This window comes from Perissodus microlepis, chromosome 9 (genome assembly GCF_051167445.1).
Source record: "Perissodus microlepis isolate ML-2025 ecotype Zambia chromosome 9, ASM5116744v1, whole genome shotgun sequence".
Classification (NCBI taxonomy): Eukaryota; Metazoa; Chordata; class Actinopteri; order Cichliformes; family Cichlidae; genus Perissodus; species Perissodus microlepis.
This window is the reverse complement of record NC_140469.1, coordinates 26,834,484-26,848,460: the sequence shown is the minus strand read 5'-3', so window position 1 is coordinate 26,848,460 and position 13,977 is coordinate 26,834,484. Positions and strand designations below refer to the sequence as shown.

The 13,977-nt window shown below is 39.7% G+C and overlaps 3 protein-coding genes across 3 annotated transcripts in view; 2 read left to right on the top strand and 1 right to left on the bottom strand.

Moving 5' to 3' along the window:
- The first annotated feature begins 1,603 nt into the window (after positions 1-1,603).
- Positions 1,604-6,409, top strand: psme2 (proteasome activator subunit 2). The gene is made up of 11 exons (XM_084939813.1): positions 1,604-1,776; positions 2,063-2,095; positions 2,197-2,259; positions 2,359-2,445; positions 3,806-3,854; positions 3,956-4,053; positions 4,158-4,226; positions 4,355-4,422; positions 4,520-4,574; positions 5,807-5,893; positions 6,078-6,409. Exons 1-11 carry the CDS (start codon positions 1,729-1,731, stop codon positions 6,156-6,158), a joined length of 738 nt encoding a protein of 245 aa, XP_084795939.1. The 5' UTR covers positions 1,604-1,728; the 3' UTR covers positions 6,159-6,409.
- Positions 6,410-6,412: 3 nt separating this feature from the next.
- lsm5 (LSM5 homolog, U6 small nuclear RNA and mRNA degradation associated) lies at positions 6,413-8,856 on the bottom strand. The gene is made up of 6 exons (XM_084939814.1): positions 8,761-8,856; positions 8,524-8,661; positions 7,916-8,011; positions 6,904-6,931; positions 6,746-6,818; positions 6,413-6,650 (listed from the first exon to the last, which is right to left on the bottom strand). Exons 2-6 carry the CDS (start codon positions 8,558-8,560, stop codon positions 6,618-6,620), a joined length of 267 nt encoding a protein of 88 aa, XP_084795940.1. The 5' UTR covers positions 8,561-8,661; positions 8,761-8,856; the 3' UTR covers positions 6,413-6,617.
- An 868-nt stretch (positions 8,857-9,724) lies between these two features.
- Positions 9,725-13,977, top strand: part of avl9 (AVL9 homolog (S. cerevisiase)) — a 28,815-nt gene continuing 24,562 nt past the window's right edge. Inside the window, exon 1 of the mRNA XM_084939810.1 lies at positions 9,725-9,984. Coding sequence (XP_084795936.1) covers positions 9,901-9,984 — 84 coding nt within the window. The 5' untranslated portion in view covers positions 9,725-9,900. The remainder of the gene's footprint in view (positions 9,985-13,977) is intronic.

Genomic DNA, 13,977 nt, shown 5'->3' with positions numbered 1-13,977 from the left:
TATTGCATTAATTCTCGTTGTTTAAAACTACCCCCCCCCCCCCCACACACACACACACACCCATTACTTTCAGTTTTACTTATTGTTCTCATCATTTGAGTGACGATTCTTTTTTTTTTTTTTAATCAATGAATTCTGAAACAGTAAAAATACAACAAAACTCTTCTGTCTCGGTACAGAGATTCATCAAATCCTCGTGCATTGATAAATTTGAACAAATTAAGAAAACTTAACAAAAAAAACATCCCCTCCACTCTCGCTGGCCACTTAATTAGTGACACCAGCTCAGCTGCTTGTTAATACTAATATCAAATGAGCCAATCATATGGCAGCAACTCGAACTGAGCATGAGAATAGTGTAAAAGGTGATTTCAGTGACTATGTCATGGTTGATGTTGCCAGATAGGCTGGTTTAAGAAACTGCTGATCAACTGGGATTCCCCTACAAAATCATCTCTGAGGTTTACAGAGAATGGTCTGGAAAACAGAAAACATCCCGTGAAAGGCAGTTCTCTGGGTGAAAATGTTGAGTTGATGCCAGAGGTCAGTGAAGAATGGCCAGACTGCTTAAAGTTGCTAACAAGGCAACAGTAAATCAAATAACTTCTCATTAAAATCAAGGCATGCAGAAGATCATCTCTGAACGCACAGCACATCGAACCTTGAAGCAGATATGCCACAGATCTGAAGGCAAAAGAAGGTCTAACTTGGTACTACCAGTGAGTGCCACTTTATTAGGTACAGCCACATTTTTATTTAGGTTCATTTTAAATGAGTAAATAATTTCCCATTTATTTTTCTTTTTTCTAAAGTATAGTTTTATTTTATTTGACTTAAAAGAAATGTGTCAGCTCATAAAAACCTTTGTTTTATATATTTAATGTTTCTCAAGTTTCTTGACCAATCAAACAAGAAGCTACTGTGCAAAGTCACGTTCATTTTAGCACAATCTTCTAGAAGACGTATATATATTACATCCAACGTCATTCATTAATTTTGCTCTAACTCTGATGACTTGTTTACTCCTTGAACTCCATCAGCAGATTAAGCTCCTTCATACAAATACAAGACAAAAGACGAGTTCAGGACGAGGCAATGAAGATCATAATAAGTAATTACATTTTGTTTAAACCACATGACTTTTTTTCCATTGGCTCAGTTTCATTTTCTTTTTCAATTTCTTTTGTCAAATGTCCTTTAGGGGTGTGAAAGAAAACAGCTTTATACTGTAACCGATGTGAGGCTGTATCAGTGAACCTGATCCAATTTATTGTTTATTCTACAGGCTTACACTGTACAGAAGATTAAAAGAGGCCATTTTTAAATTGACAGTATATATTTAAATTCTTTGGAAATTGATTTAAAAATGTATTTATTGTAAAATCACTATTCTGCTCTGCATTTATTTATTTAGCCTATGTATTTATTTCTGATCAGACAACCGCCTTCATCTTAAAAAATCCTGTAAACGCCTCTCGATATCTGTACCGTAAGTACTGGGTTGCCATGTACAGGATATTCAAGTTTGAAAACTGAGGCTGTGCCAGGAGAGGAGGAGGGAGTCAGTAGGAGGCGCATCCGATATCAAATCGAAAGCAAAGTGAATGAGGAAATAAAAAAATCCACAAGACAGACATATTGTCCTGTGCTGCAGCCGTCGGACTTCATTTAAACCGCTCCAGCGGATATATTTATGATAATATATTCCTGAAAAAAGTTTCTTTAGTCATGTCAAAGGCAGCGACTCTGAAAATAAGCAGCACGACTGCGGGGAAGGTAAGTCGGTGAGCTTTTGCTTTTTGGGAGTAAGCGCTCTCTGAGGAGGGCAGGTTGCAAGGTAAAGGAGCTAAACGGCTTCCCGGCGGCCTGCAGTGACTTTAAAGCGGACTTGGTGTGAGTGTTGAGCCCCGGTGTGTTTGAAAGCAGTCGGTTATAGTTGAAAAGCAGCGGAAAGTCCCCCGCAGAGGGCAGGAAAACGAAAGTAAAGCTTTTCACAAACGTGAGTCAGCACTTGAACCGTGTTTTATTTGGTTTATTTAGTCTGCTCACCTTTTCTCCACAGGTGGACAACTTCCGCCAGGCTCTGTATCGGGAGGTCAGTTGACACATTGATTGCGTTAAATTAGTAAAATATTGAAATAAACCACCTTTTGTGACTTGAGGCCCCTCTTTGTGTGTGTGTGCGTGTGTTTCCAGGCAGAAACTCTCTTCTCTGACTTCATCCCTCTGAAGATCATAAAGCTGGACTCTCTGCTCAAGGTGAAGCATTTTAACTGACAGCCTCTGTGACCTTTGACCTGGGAAAACTGCTCTTCACTCTTGTCCTTGTGTTTGTCTTTTATTTGATTATTTTGTCAGGATGAGGTCTTCAGCATCACAGAAACAGCTTCCCTTAGGGCTCCTCTGGACATCCCCATACCAGACCCTCCTTCCCCCGAGGACGAGGTGAGAGCGCCGCAGCCTGTCACGCTTTTAGCTTCATCTTTCACTAAACATGACCAACATGAATGTGTTTGAGATCACTCATTCCATATGAATGTGCTTCAGTCCACTAAAACGGTGAGAAGGCTTTTACTTTGAAAGAACTGGGTCATTCGGCAACCCTAATTGACCCATACACTGACACAAGAGCTTGTTCCGTGCCTTTCACGCAAGGACGCTTCAACACGTAGACTTGAGGAGCCGGGGATCGAACCACCGACCTTTTGATTAGTAGACTGCTATCAGCACAGCTATGAAAAGTGCCATGGAGTTTCTAATATCCTCACTTTACTACACAGGCGTGGAAGTTAATATTTCTGGAGCTTTACACAATCACTGTGATTTGAAATGCACATGTAATAAGACATATTATTTAACTTGGGCTGTACCAACGCATGTTAAAATAAATCTGGGTTGGTTTGGACAACTTTAATTGAGGCTCGTGAACTATAATGAGCCGGACATCCAGATAAGATTCAGGACGACGCTACTAGTTACATTATTATAACAACTTATCTTTATAATATCATACAGAAGGAATAAGAAAAGGTCAGTTATGGTCAGAAGTTGGGATAAGTGAAGGTCGGTAACTTTTGGTTCATTTCATCTCTGTTTATCGAATTAAAATAAAACACCCTGAGACTCTCAGGGTGAAGTTCGGGATAACATAGTGACAGAAGCTTAAAGTCTGATCTCTGACAGCAGATTTGGAGGCCTGTAAAGACCCCGCTTTGCAGGTAGAGGACTGATATTTGGTTTGCAGCTTGTCATACACAAGGCACATAATATTCCTGAAAACTGTTGAAATCAAGGGAACAGTTTCACAAAAATTAAGCTCAAATTTTCTGAGAAAACTATTGACATTGGAGACCAGAAGCTTTTCAAGCTTTGCCCTTCCAGAAATCTCAGTTATATTTTTTAATATACTGAAAGTTACTTTTCTGGCGTGCTCTTCACTAGTGCATTAATTGACACAGAGTCGACCGACACACTCACATCTCACTGTGACAGCTTTGACCTTTGAATGTGTCTTTATTGGCTCTGAATGAATTTTAACTGGATTAATGTGAGTGCAAATATTCAGCTTCCTCACTTGCAGGAGGAAAAAGGGGTATAGCACCTATGGAGACATAAAAACATGTGCTATGATTATCAAAAAAATGACCCCACCCTGCCATGTTGCTGTGGGATCACAGATAGGATTATAAAAGAAGGAGGAAGGCTGTGCACAAACTGTGACATCTGATTTTTCACATTTTTAATTGATTTAAGACGCCCAGTAAAGCCGATCTTTTCTCACTCTGTAAAAAAACGTCTCTCTCAGGAGATGGAGACCGACAAGAATGAAGACGACGAGAAGAAGAAGAAGAAGCGTAAGGCATTTTTGTAGCCACACATGTGAAAACTGAAAGGTAGCATGTGATGTCTGTGGGGACGGGGAACAAAAGCTTCATCTGTTCTCTCTGCTCTTCAGCCCCGAAGTGTGGCTTCATCAAGGGGAACGAGAAGATCACGATGGTGCTAGACAGAGTGAAACCAGAGATAGTCGCTTTTAGAGAGACCATCATCACTGTGAGTGAATCACTGCCGCTCTGAGGGCTGATTGATGCTCTAAGACAGGAACAATATGAGAATGATTTTAAAATGAGGATTAATGCTCTGGGTTCAAACTGCAGGTCACCTGCTGGATTCAGCACCTCATCCCAAAGATAGAGGATGGAAATGACTTTGGAGTTGCCATCCAGGTATACGTCGTCTGTTTAATTGGCTGCTCTTTCATTTTAATTGAATATAAAGCCACTGATTTTAACTTTTGGATTAATTTGATAAAGAAATACGTTGACCTTTAAGTTTGTTTTTGTTTAAACCACAGGAGAAAATCTTGGAGAGAATCGCTGCAGTGAGAACCAAAGTCGACGGTTTTCAGACCAACATCAACAAGTAGGTTGGACGTAAATCCTTCTTTAAAGCGCGGCAGCTGCCTTTGTGTCATTTTACTGAGAGTGGAGCCTTTCATCACTACTGTTTAAATCCTCAGGTACTTCACAGAGAGGGGGGATGCTGTGGCCAAAGCTTCTAAGGAAACTCATGTGGTGAGTGATGATCTCTGCCTTTCTACATTCGAACGCAGACTGCAAACATCGCGCCACAGAGTTCAAACACACTTAGGGTGCTTTCACACCTGCTGTGTTTAGTTCATTCAAATTGAACTCTGGTTTAATTTGCACCCCGTTGCGTTTCTTTTGTGCACATGTGAGCACAGTAATAAAGACCCTTTGGAGGAGGTAGTCTTCCTCCCGTACGGTTCATTTATGTTGTGAATGCACTCTGACCTTAATCTAAACTGCCAGGTGTACGTTGCTAGATAAGCTAAACATCTCCCTGTACCTACATGTGGTTTGCATTCTGGGATGTGGACAAGGTAGACAAAGGTCTGTACTGGTTAGCAACTAGCTATGTAATGAACGTAATCCTCCAGAACACAGCACCTTGTTCCTGTTTGTACTTTTGTCGCTCCGACCCAGGTACATCTGGCCAATACGGGGACTGAATGTGCTCACGTTTTTGTAATCATGCACTTTGGTTTGTTTGGAGTTCACTTGGATTCTTTTCTGGCTGAAAAGAAGCCAAATCACAGGAAAAAAGTTTGCAAACTCATCAAATGATTGGGACCAAAGTTATAACAAACTATAGGTGTAAAAAAACGCCCTTAAAAATCTTTCTCAGATAATAGCTGGAGCAGTGGTTCCCATAGTTTTCTAATATTGTACATCCTGACCACCACATGGAGCAGAGGAAGTGATGCTGGATGAGTTTTGGGAAATTTTCTTTCAAGTGGAAAGAACAGCTGGATTTAATGCCAGTATCAGATTTGAACAGTATAAAAGGTGGATGATAGCAGCATTTTGAAGTCTCACTTTTAGCATTTTGGCCACCACTGTTAGTTTTTGGCCACCCTTTTGTCCAGACATGCCTGCTAATTACTGTGACATAACTAATTAGATGCCAGAATTTCACGCACCAAAACCCGATCACAGACTTCTTGTCTGTTACACACAGCAAGTCACATTAGTCAGATAACTCCATTCAAAATGGATTAAAGTCAGTAGAAGCAAGACTGAATACATGTGTGGATGAGAGCTGCAAAGGTAAATATGCTGAATATGAGCTTAAAGCCTGAGAGAAGACACAAAGATCTCAGAGATGGATGAACACTAGCTGGTTTTAGTCTTTTTCGTCACTAAACATCCCAACAAGCCTTGAAGTTTATGACACAAAAAGGAAATATGAAAAATGCCTTTAACTCCTTTTGTTCTGCCCTCAGATGGACTACCGCTCACTCGTACACGAGAAGGACGAGGCCATCTACTCGGATATCAGAGTGATCGTCCTCGACATCCGCGGCTTCTACGTAAGAAGCCTACATTTATATTTCCCCCAAATACTTAAAACCATGAAAAAAAATGGATCTTAAATAAAATATTTGAGTTTTTCTAAAATTAAAAAACTGATTTTCAAACAGTTTAATCACTAACAATGTATTTTTAGCTGCTGTAAGTCAATTATTAATCTGCATCTCTGCTTGTTTTCCTCAGGCCGAGCTTTATGACATCATCAGCAAAAACCTGGAGAAGGTGACCAACCCAAAAGGAGAGGAGAAGCCCTCGATGTACTGAGGCTCCCGGGGAACGGGAAAAGCCACTGGGATGAATTTAAACAACCTTCAGCTGCATTGATCACCTGCTAAACTCAATATCAATCAAGTATCCGGCTCTTTGTTTGATAAACATTTAAAATAAATACACAACTGGATGGGGTTTTTTTTTTTTAGTTCTGCTGTTTCATGGTAACACTTTGGTTTTATACCAAGATTTGCACAAAATTTTAAGTTGTGTGGTAAAGAATGAATAAAGAAAAGTGTTTTTCAGACTGTGTGACATCCTCAGATTTATTTTTAACAAAGAAAAACTTTTCGGCATGTGCACCTCTCATCAGTGAGGAATCTTATTACAAAAATATCTTTCTCATTCAGGATCAGGAGGAAAAACCCAAAGAAAAAACAAGATATCAACAATAATAATTACATAATAAAGTCAGGAACAGCAACACAGGAAGGTTAACCGGCCTCCGGGCATTTATACTTCTGGTCCTTCTCCACCGGGGATGAGCTGCAGAAGAGAAAATATGCAGCCATAAATCATCCTGTGAAGGTTTAAAACACCAGGGGAGAATATGGGACACAATCAGGCGTTTGTTTGTTTACCATGGTGATGTTATTGCCATTGAGGAGGATCTGGTCGAGCTTGGTTATCCTCCTCCCCTCTGGTGTTATTTCACTGCAACACATTTGTTTATAAATATAGTCAGCGGTGAACCCGAGAAAATGTGTAGTTAGAGTAAAAATGCAACAGGAGTACTTACAATTCTGTCACATCCTCCAGGACCATGTCTGACACACTCAGTTAAAGACAAACTGTGCAACAATAAACAGTAAAGAGACATCAAAGTGCAGCTAAAAGCTTTACACAAACGAGCAGGAGGATGTGGAGACGTGGACGTGAGCAGCACCAGCGCCCATCCACAGAAGCCTTTCTACTTCCTATTAATCCCTAATAATTAATTAACTAATTAATGAATTAACTGGTGGGCACCAGCGGTACTCCTCATCCTAGTAGACACAACTGTGGTGTCAATTCAAAATCCTATGACCCCTCATTCTCAAGTTATCGCATTCACAAGAATTTCACAAAACTTACTCTGACCTTGAGGACAAGGTCACCCAGATTCAAACTCCAAGATTTTTTAGAAGATGCACCAATGTTATCAATTTGAAAATCTTAGCCGACTTCCCTCTTAAGTTATCGGATTCACAAACTTGGGTTTCCAAGGTGCCCACTCGGGTGATGATAATACCCTATCAGACTTTTAAGAGTAAAAATGAAAGAAGCCCTACAGCAGGAGGAACCCAGGCCCCACTGCACCAGAATAAGATCTGACAGCAGAGGGAAATGGTCTGTGGCCACCATCTGCTACACCTGTTGTTACTTTAATTTGCACCAATTTGGCTGAAATAGATTTTCCATGGTTTATTACTCCTATCTGGATAGATTGACATGCCTGAAGTTGAACTCTGTGTTGTAGTGTGATGACTGACTGTTTCCTTAAATTTTTTTATTTGTCCCTCGTTTGTACAGATCTACACACTTTTTTATGCCAATGGTATTCTGCAACTGTCCTCTCTCACATTTCTAAATAAAACAAAAAGTAACACAATAGTTCTCGTACTGCTTCTCATCGCATCCTCCACCTCACAACATGGATGACTTCAAACAGTCGATGGTGTGTACAGCACAATACAGTAAGACTTTGTACATTGTCGGTGTTTAGGTGTGCACTAACTCGCTCATCTGGACACGTTTTAATTAAAAGATACTGACGAAGTCATCGAAGCCCAGCAAGGTGCCGACAATTTCTTTGTCAGTTTTCATGACGATGTGAATTCGGGAGCCGATACATTTGTCCACAAGCTCTGCAAAAGGAAACATACAGAGAAATTACACATCCTGTAATTCAGGTGAGCGTTTCTACTTTTTACACTTAGCTTACCTACCAACTTTATTAACTGGTGTCTATCTTTGTTAAGGACTCAACAGTTAACCCTTTGAAATACTATAAATTTTTAATAACTAAATAGAATAAAAAAGACGACAATGTAATTTTTAAATTTATTTTGAACATGCCAATAGGGCAATAGACGATAATCCAGTAATCTGTAAATTTTCAGCTAGAAACCTGCCCTCTCTGCCACTTTAATAAACTAAACCAAATAAAAAGCATTTTGTTTGTGCTTGTAGAGAGTAAAGCCGCAACGTTAGCTCCCTACCGGCGTGATGCTAATGCTAACTAGCAAACATCTGCCTACAAAATGATTTTCAGTGAGCCGCGGCTCAAACTGGGGCCGTCGCACGCTGACTCGGAACAGCCCCATTTAAACCCACAGACGTCAGGAACAAAACACAGCATCATAAAGATTTTACAAACCGAGCGGGAGCAGCTGCGACGGGTTTGTAGCCGACATGTTCAATCAAGAGACTTCCCTCCACAAAGCCAGAAGTAATCGACAGACGAACAGTAGTGGGGAAGCCAGACAAGATCAATCAATCCAGAAGAATTTCGTCTCTGGGGAAACAAAAGACTAATTTTTAAGAAATTCAAACATTCATGGTTGCAACCAAATATAATACACTTTTTAAAAATTCAAACAAAACACACACACACCTGAGGGTGATATTAAATTATTCTGTATGTCTCCACACGATGGCGCAAGTTGTGTCGAGGAACACATGACATCATTTTTGTGTTTAAAAAAGAGAACAGAACAGAGATCAAGATATTCACCCCTGTAAAATCTGACCGCGGATAGTTATGCTTTATCTCTCCTTGACAGGTGGAATTTAAGGTGACATGCATGTTGTCTATTGAGCGGGAAACACAAGAGACTAAGCTAACTATCTATTTTTTTAAATGCAGGTTATCCGGACTTTATTCTAGGGCAAGCTGTCTGCTAATATCAATGAAATTCCAGATTGAAATGAAGGAAAATATGAAGGAAATGTTAGTCAACTCATTACTTTTTCCACAAGAACTTCAGCCTGATTGCATTTAAAGCCTTTAAACTCATTCTGTCCTGCTTAAGACAAAAAAATACACTCAATATAATTGTTAACTGTTATCTTATTATTTTATGTTATATTGGTCAACAGCGAATTAAAACTTTAATCTGTCATTTTAATGTTTTTATTGCGTTATATTAATAACATTATACAATTGGAAACCTTAGCTAAAAAGTAATTTAATAAGATAGGCAACAAAACAGTTAGTTAAAAGCTAGTAAGCACAACTTAGCTAAATAATTATACTTTACAGGTCTCGATTTTAGTAAAATTAATGTATTTTTGGTTAAGCTAGCTTTAAAATCTAGATTGACATTTATCTCATTAAACCTGATTTTATTAAGGTAAATTAAATTCAACTGACATTTTATTTTAAGTTGAATTTAATATCAATGCAGAAATTTTGAAAAGTGTAATAAAACGTTGGCGTTTGTCTGCACACTTAAGAACGTTTTGTCTAAGTAAATTTGCTCCATTGACTCTACTTAACTGAAGACTGTTCTTGGGGGGCAATTAACTGTAAACTTAAATTTCGCTAAGCGAAAACGGAAGTGCGCTGCGGGGAATGCTCTTGCCCATTTGGCCAGTGGGGACTAAGCGGAAGAGAAAATCATCTCTGCTGTGCTGCTGTCTGTCTGTGTCACATATTCAGGGAGATATAGACAGAAAAGTCGGCCTCGGTTAGCTGTGTTTACATCCAATTCCGGAGCTAAAACAACGCTAGACTGCGGGTACAGCAGCGGGGATGGAGCCTCAGGGCAGAGACGAAGGGAAGGGGCCGGTGCTCCACATCGTGGTGGTTGGATTTCACCACAAAAAAGGCTGCCAGGTACGTGAACCCCTGCTCCCAGCTAACATCGGCTAACTGCTAACCAAGTCCTCACATCGAGTTGACATAAAGGTGCATTTTCACTAAACTTCTGTACGGTACGAGTGTCAGCTTACGTGTCTATTATGCCCTTGTTTTTTAAACAGCGCATGCACAGTCCTGCAGTAATGCGGACATTTCTAAACATAAAAACAGTAAAAACTACAGACTTCTCACTGCCTGGCTTCCCTGTCAGTGAAGAGGGGTTAAGATCAGCTGTTTGCTGTGGGCTCACAGGGTTATATAACACGAGCCCTGCTGCCAACAGTTCAGTGTTTTCATCACAGGCTGCAGCATACTCATCATCACTGCTCCTGGACCCTGCTTGTATCTGGGTATGCACAAAAATGGAGCAACAAGCCGATTAATCAATCAGTTCAGGTTTTCTTTGAGCTGTTTAGAAACATTTTCTTGGTCTCATGTCATTGTTTACTTAATATTTAGGGCCTTTTTGGTCAAAAGAAGACACTTGAAACTGTCACTATTATAGGAGTTGTTGTTTAAAAGTGAAAAATATGTTTTGTGCCCAGCTGACAAGACAGACAGAAGGCATTACTGACTCATTATTCTAGGACAGCACTTGAGCAGATTTGCATGCTAAAAAGTTTTAAAAACTCCTGCTCGATCTTGCACTGGCCCTTTACAGGACTTGTCAGTTTATCCTCTGCCTGAAACAAAGTCTCTCTTTAAAGAGCCCCTTCCGTTTAAGCCTGCTGTCTCTTGATTGGCTAACTTCCAGAAGCTTGCTGAGGGGCAGTAGCACTCAGTGTTTACCTTTTTATTTTATTTTTTATCTTTTTAAGGATTTTTACTACATATGAAACTTTGGCCCTCCAACGGGGAGGTTTACAAGATTTCACATTTGTAGCAGTTGTTTAATTGTGAAAATAATTTGTCTGACAAATCATCACCTAAGACCAAACTCTGTGTGGCCGTTAATGTAAAGTGAGCTTAACACCCTGCTTTACTGATTCTAATTTTCTCTCACATTGTGGTTTTCTTCTTCTGCTGCTGATTCAAATTTCATTAAATGTGCAGTTACACACTGAACTTCCTCCTCCTCCTCAGTGGTGGTGTTGTTGTCTCCGCTCTCCATCTGTTTTTCTTTCTGCGGTTTTGCAAACAGCTGCTGCTCAAGCACAAAGATAAAACAGCAGTTTTCCTGATGTAAAGATGAGACCAGAGCCCCGACAAAGCACCCAGTGTGCAGTCTTTGTTGCCTTTAATGGGCCTGTGCTCGGGATGGAGGTGGTGGAGGTTATCGGATAAGGGTCAGCGATCTCCTGCTGGGCGGCACAAGATTGGGTTCCTGGCTCTTTAATCCGTTTCTCTGCCTCTCTTTCACAACCGCCCTCCTCCTCTTATTCACCTGCTGTCCATCTGCTTGCCTGGCAGGATTTCGAGGCCTTTTACATGTATTTTTTATTGGAAACCTTAATCAGTGATGCAGCAAGAACATCCATCACACAGAAATATGTTTACTTATGTTTTCCCACTTACATTTAAGCATGTAAACACAAATAAAAATGCATAAATGTGCCTGATAAAGGCATTGAAAGTTTTTTAATTCCTTACATCTGCAAAGTTTATTTTTAACAGTACATTAAGAAACATTGGCACATACATTAAAAATCTGCATCCTAACATGTTTTGCAGTTGGCTTAGTTTGTTTGTTTGGAGGATTACATAGTAATTCATGGACAGATTTGCATGAAAATGCCACAAAATGTGGGGCTCGGTCCACTGCGAGATGGGACAAAATTAGACATTTCATCCATAGACACAAACGATTATTTTGATAGTCGACTAGTCACTGATTATTTTTGCGATTAGTTGACTAATCAGATCATGCGTCCATTGGACATAAAACATACATCTTATTGCACCAGCATCTGCTCTTATATAACTATTATTAGCTTACAGCTTGAAGTGTTTAAGGTCTGTGCTAACTAAAAATAAAGACAAAATGATAGTTTATTAAACTGTTAATGAAATTTGCAGATTGTCTCAGCGAAGTTTAATAATAAACTCAGTCGTCTGCTCCTTGCTATCTAAGATATAACAGGACATTGGAGTAAATTCTCGACCATCTCACACTTCTGTTCAATCAGTTTTCTGTGTGTCGTTATTCAGCTGTGTGAAAACTATAACTGTAATCTAACTTTAATCTTTAAGCAGTTTTCTGTTCCACTTGTGCAGGTCCGCTGTTTTTATTTTTCAATTGCATTTGAATTAACTCATTCTTTGTAGTTAAATTACTTTACTTCTCTCCCATTACTTCACGAGTAAGGAAATGTGATGTGTATATGAAACTTTCTAAGGTACACTTAAGTCACTGTTGCTGAGCATTAGTAATTATTTCAAGTGCTTTCACATATGGGAACTTCAATTAGGACCTGACTCAGTAGAGAAAGGATCAATGGCAGTAGAGCAAGGAGCAAAGCTGATTAAACGAGCTGGAGACATGCAGTTCTCTTTCTCTTGTCATTAGAATTAAGTTTGATTACCTGATAGTACTGCTGTTTCTGTGTGCAGCAGTGCGAAGTGATGCTAGGAGCTGGTTTTGAGCTCCTCCCCCGAGGTCTCTTCACATACCTGAAACAGCTCACCTTGGAGGCATCTGGGTCAAATCCCTGAATGTCATATATCCTCCTGATGTGGAGGAACAGCTCTACACTCTACTCTTTCGGTCTCTACCCACAGCTTGTGGCTGCTGGTGAGGGTGTGAATGTTGACCGACCAGTAAATCACCTGGAAAGTGTTGTTGGGATAAACTCAATTATCCTGAATACCACATTTGGCCAGATTTTGGAATAATTGGACAAAAAGTTTAGACAGAAATATTTGAAAAGGTGTGGGAAACATCTGTTTCGAACTTTTTTTTACATTTATTGGGTCTTCAGTGTTCTTCACGTTGAGATGTTGTTGTTGTTTTGTTATTGACTGCCCCCATGAGTCTACTCTCTTAATCCAAAGCCTTCTCTGATTTAGTTGGATCTCTTTTTGCCACTCCAGTGACACCAAGTTGGCTTGAGGAGAGTGATTGCTCATAAATCCTCTGCTTCCAGGATGTGCATGGTATTTGCTTTGCAGGCCTGTTTCTAGGCTATTCCTCTGCACCATCAGTTTCATTGGGATGATGTTCTAGGCGGCCTTTGACACTACAGTTGTGGTTGAGTTTTGCTTCGGACGGTTTCCTGTCTGAGTGAAATGATCGAGCCATTATAGCAGCTGGCTGAATTCTCACATTACTAATAACTCCTATGGCAGAAGTGTCTTTTATTAAAGGAAAGACGGTAATAGCATGCACCGTCCAACTAAACAGGAAAATTAATGATCAACATTATGTAAATTGCTGCTGCTGTGTCTTCCACTGCATACCATAACTTTCTAAGAGGCAGATGCATTTGTAACTTTAGATTTTCATTTTAAGCCCACATGCAAACTACAGATGTTACACTATGACAATAAAATCTGGTTTCTATGAATTATTTTCCTTTTGTGAAGCACTTTGCAAGCCACGTCTTTCTTTTTAACTCCAACTGCTGTAGTAAAGTGATGTTTTTTACCACATTGTCTACCTTTACCCTTCCAAACACATGTGGCGTAGGAAGATTTATTACTTTAGAGGCCTTAAAGCAGGTACTTAATACACAAACGGCTCATAATTAGTGATATTAGATTTTAGAATATGTGTCCCAGATACAGGAAACAGTATAACTATGATAAACACAATTAGAGCCGTTAGAGAAGCATCCCTGTATAAATTTATTATGATTACAGTCACTAAAATACCTCAGTGAAGCTAAACGTCCGGCACAAAACATCATAGTAAGAAGACGTGGCAAACTGCACCTCCTGCACCTCATTAAGTTTTCATTTGAGGTGAGGGTAAAATGATTAGGAAAACACATGTGAGGTCATTCAGTGCAAATGATGGAAATTTTCCATGAC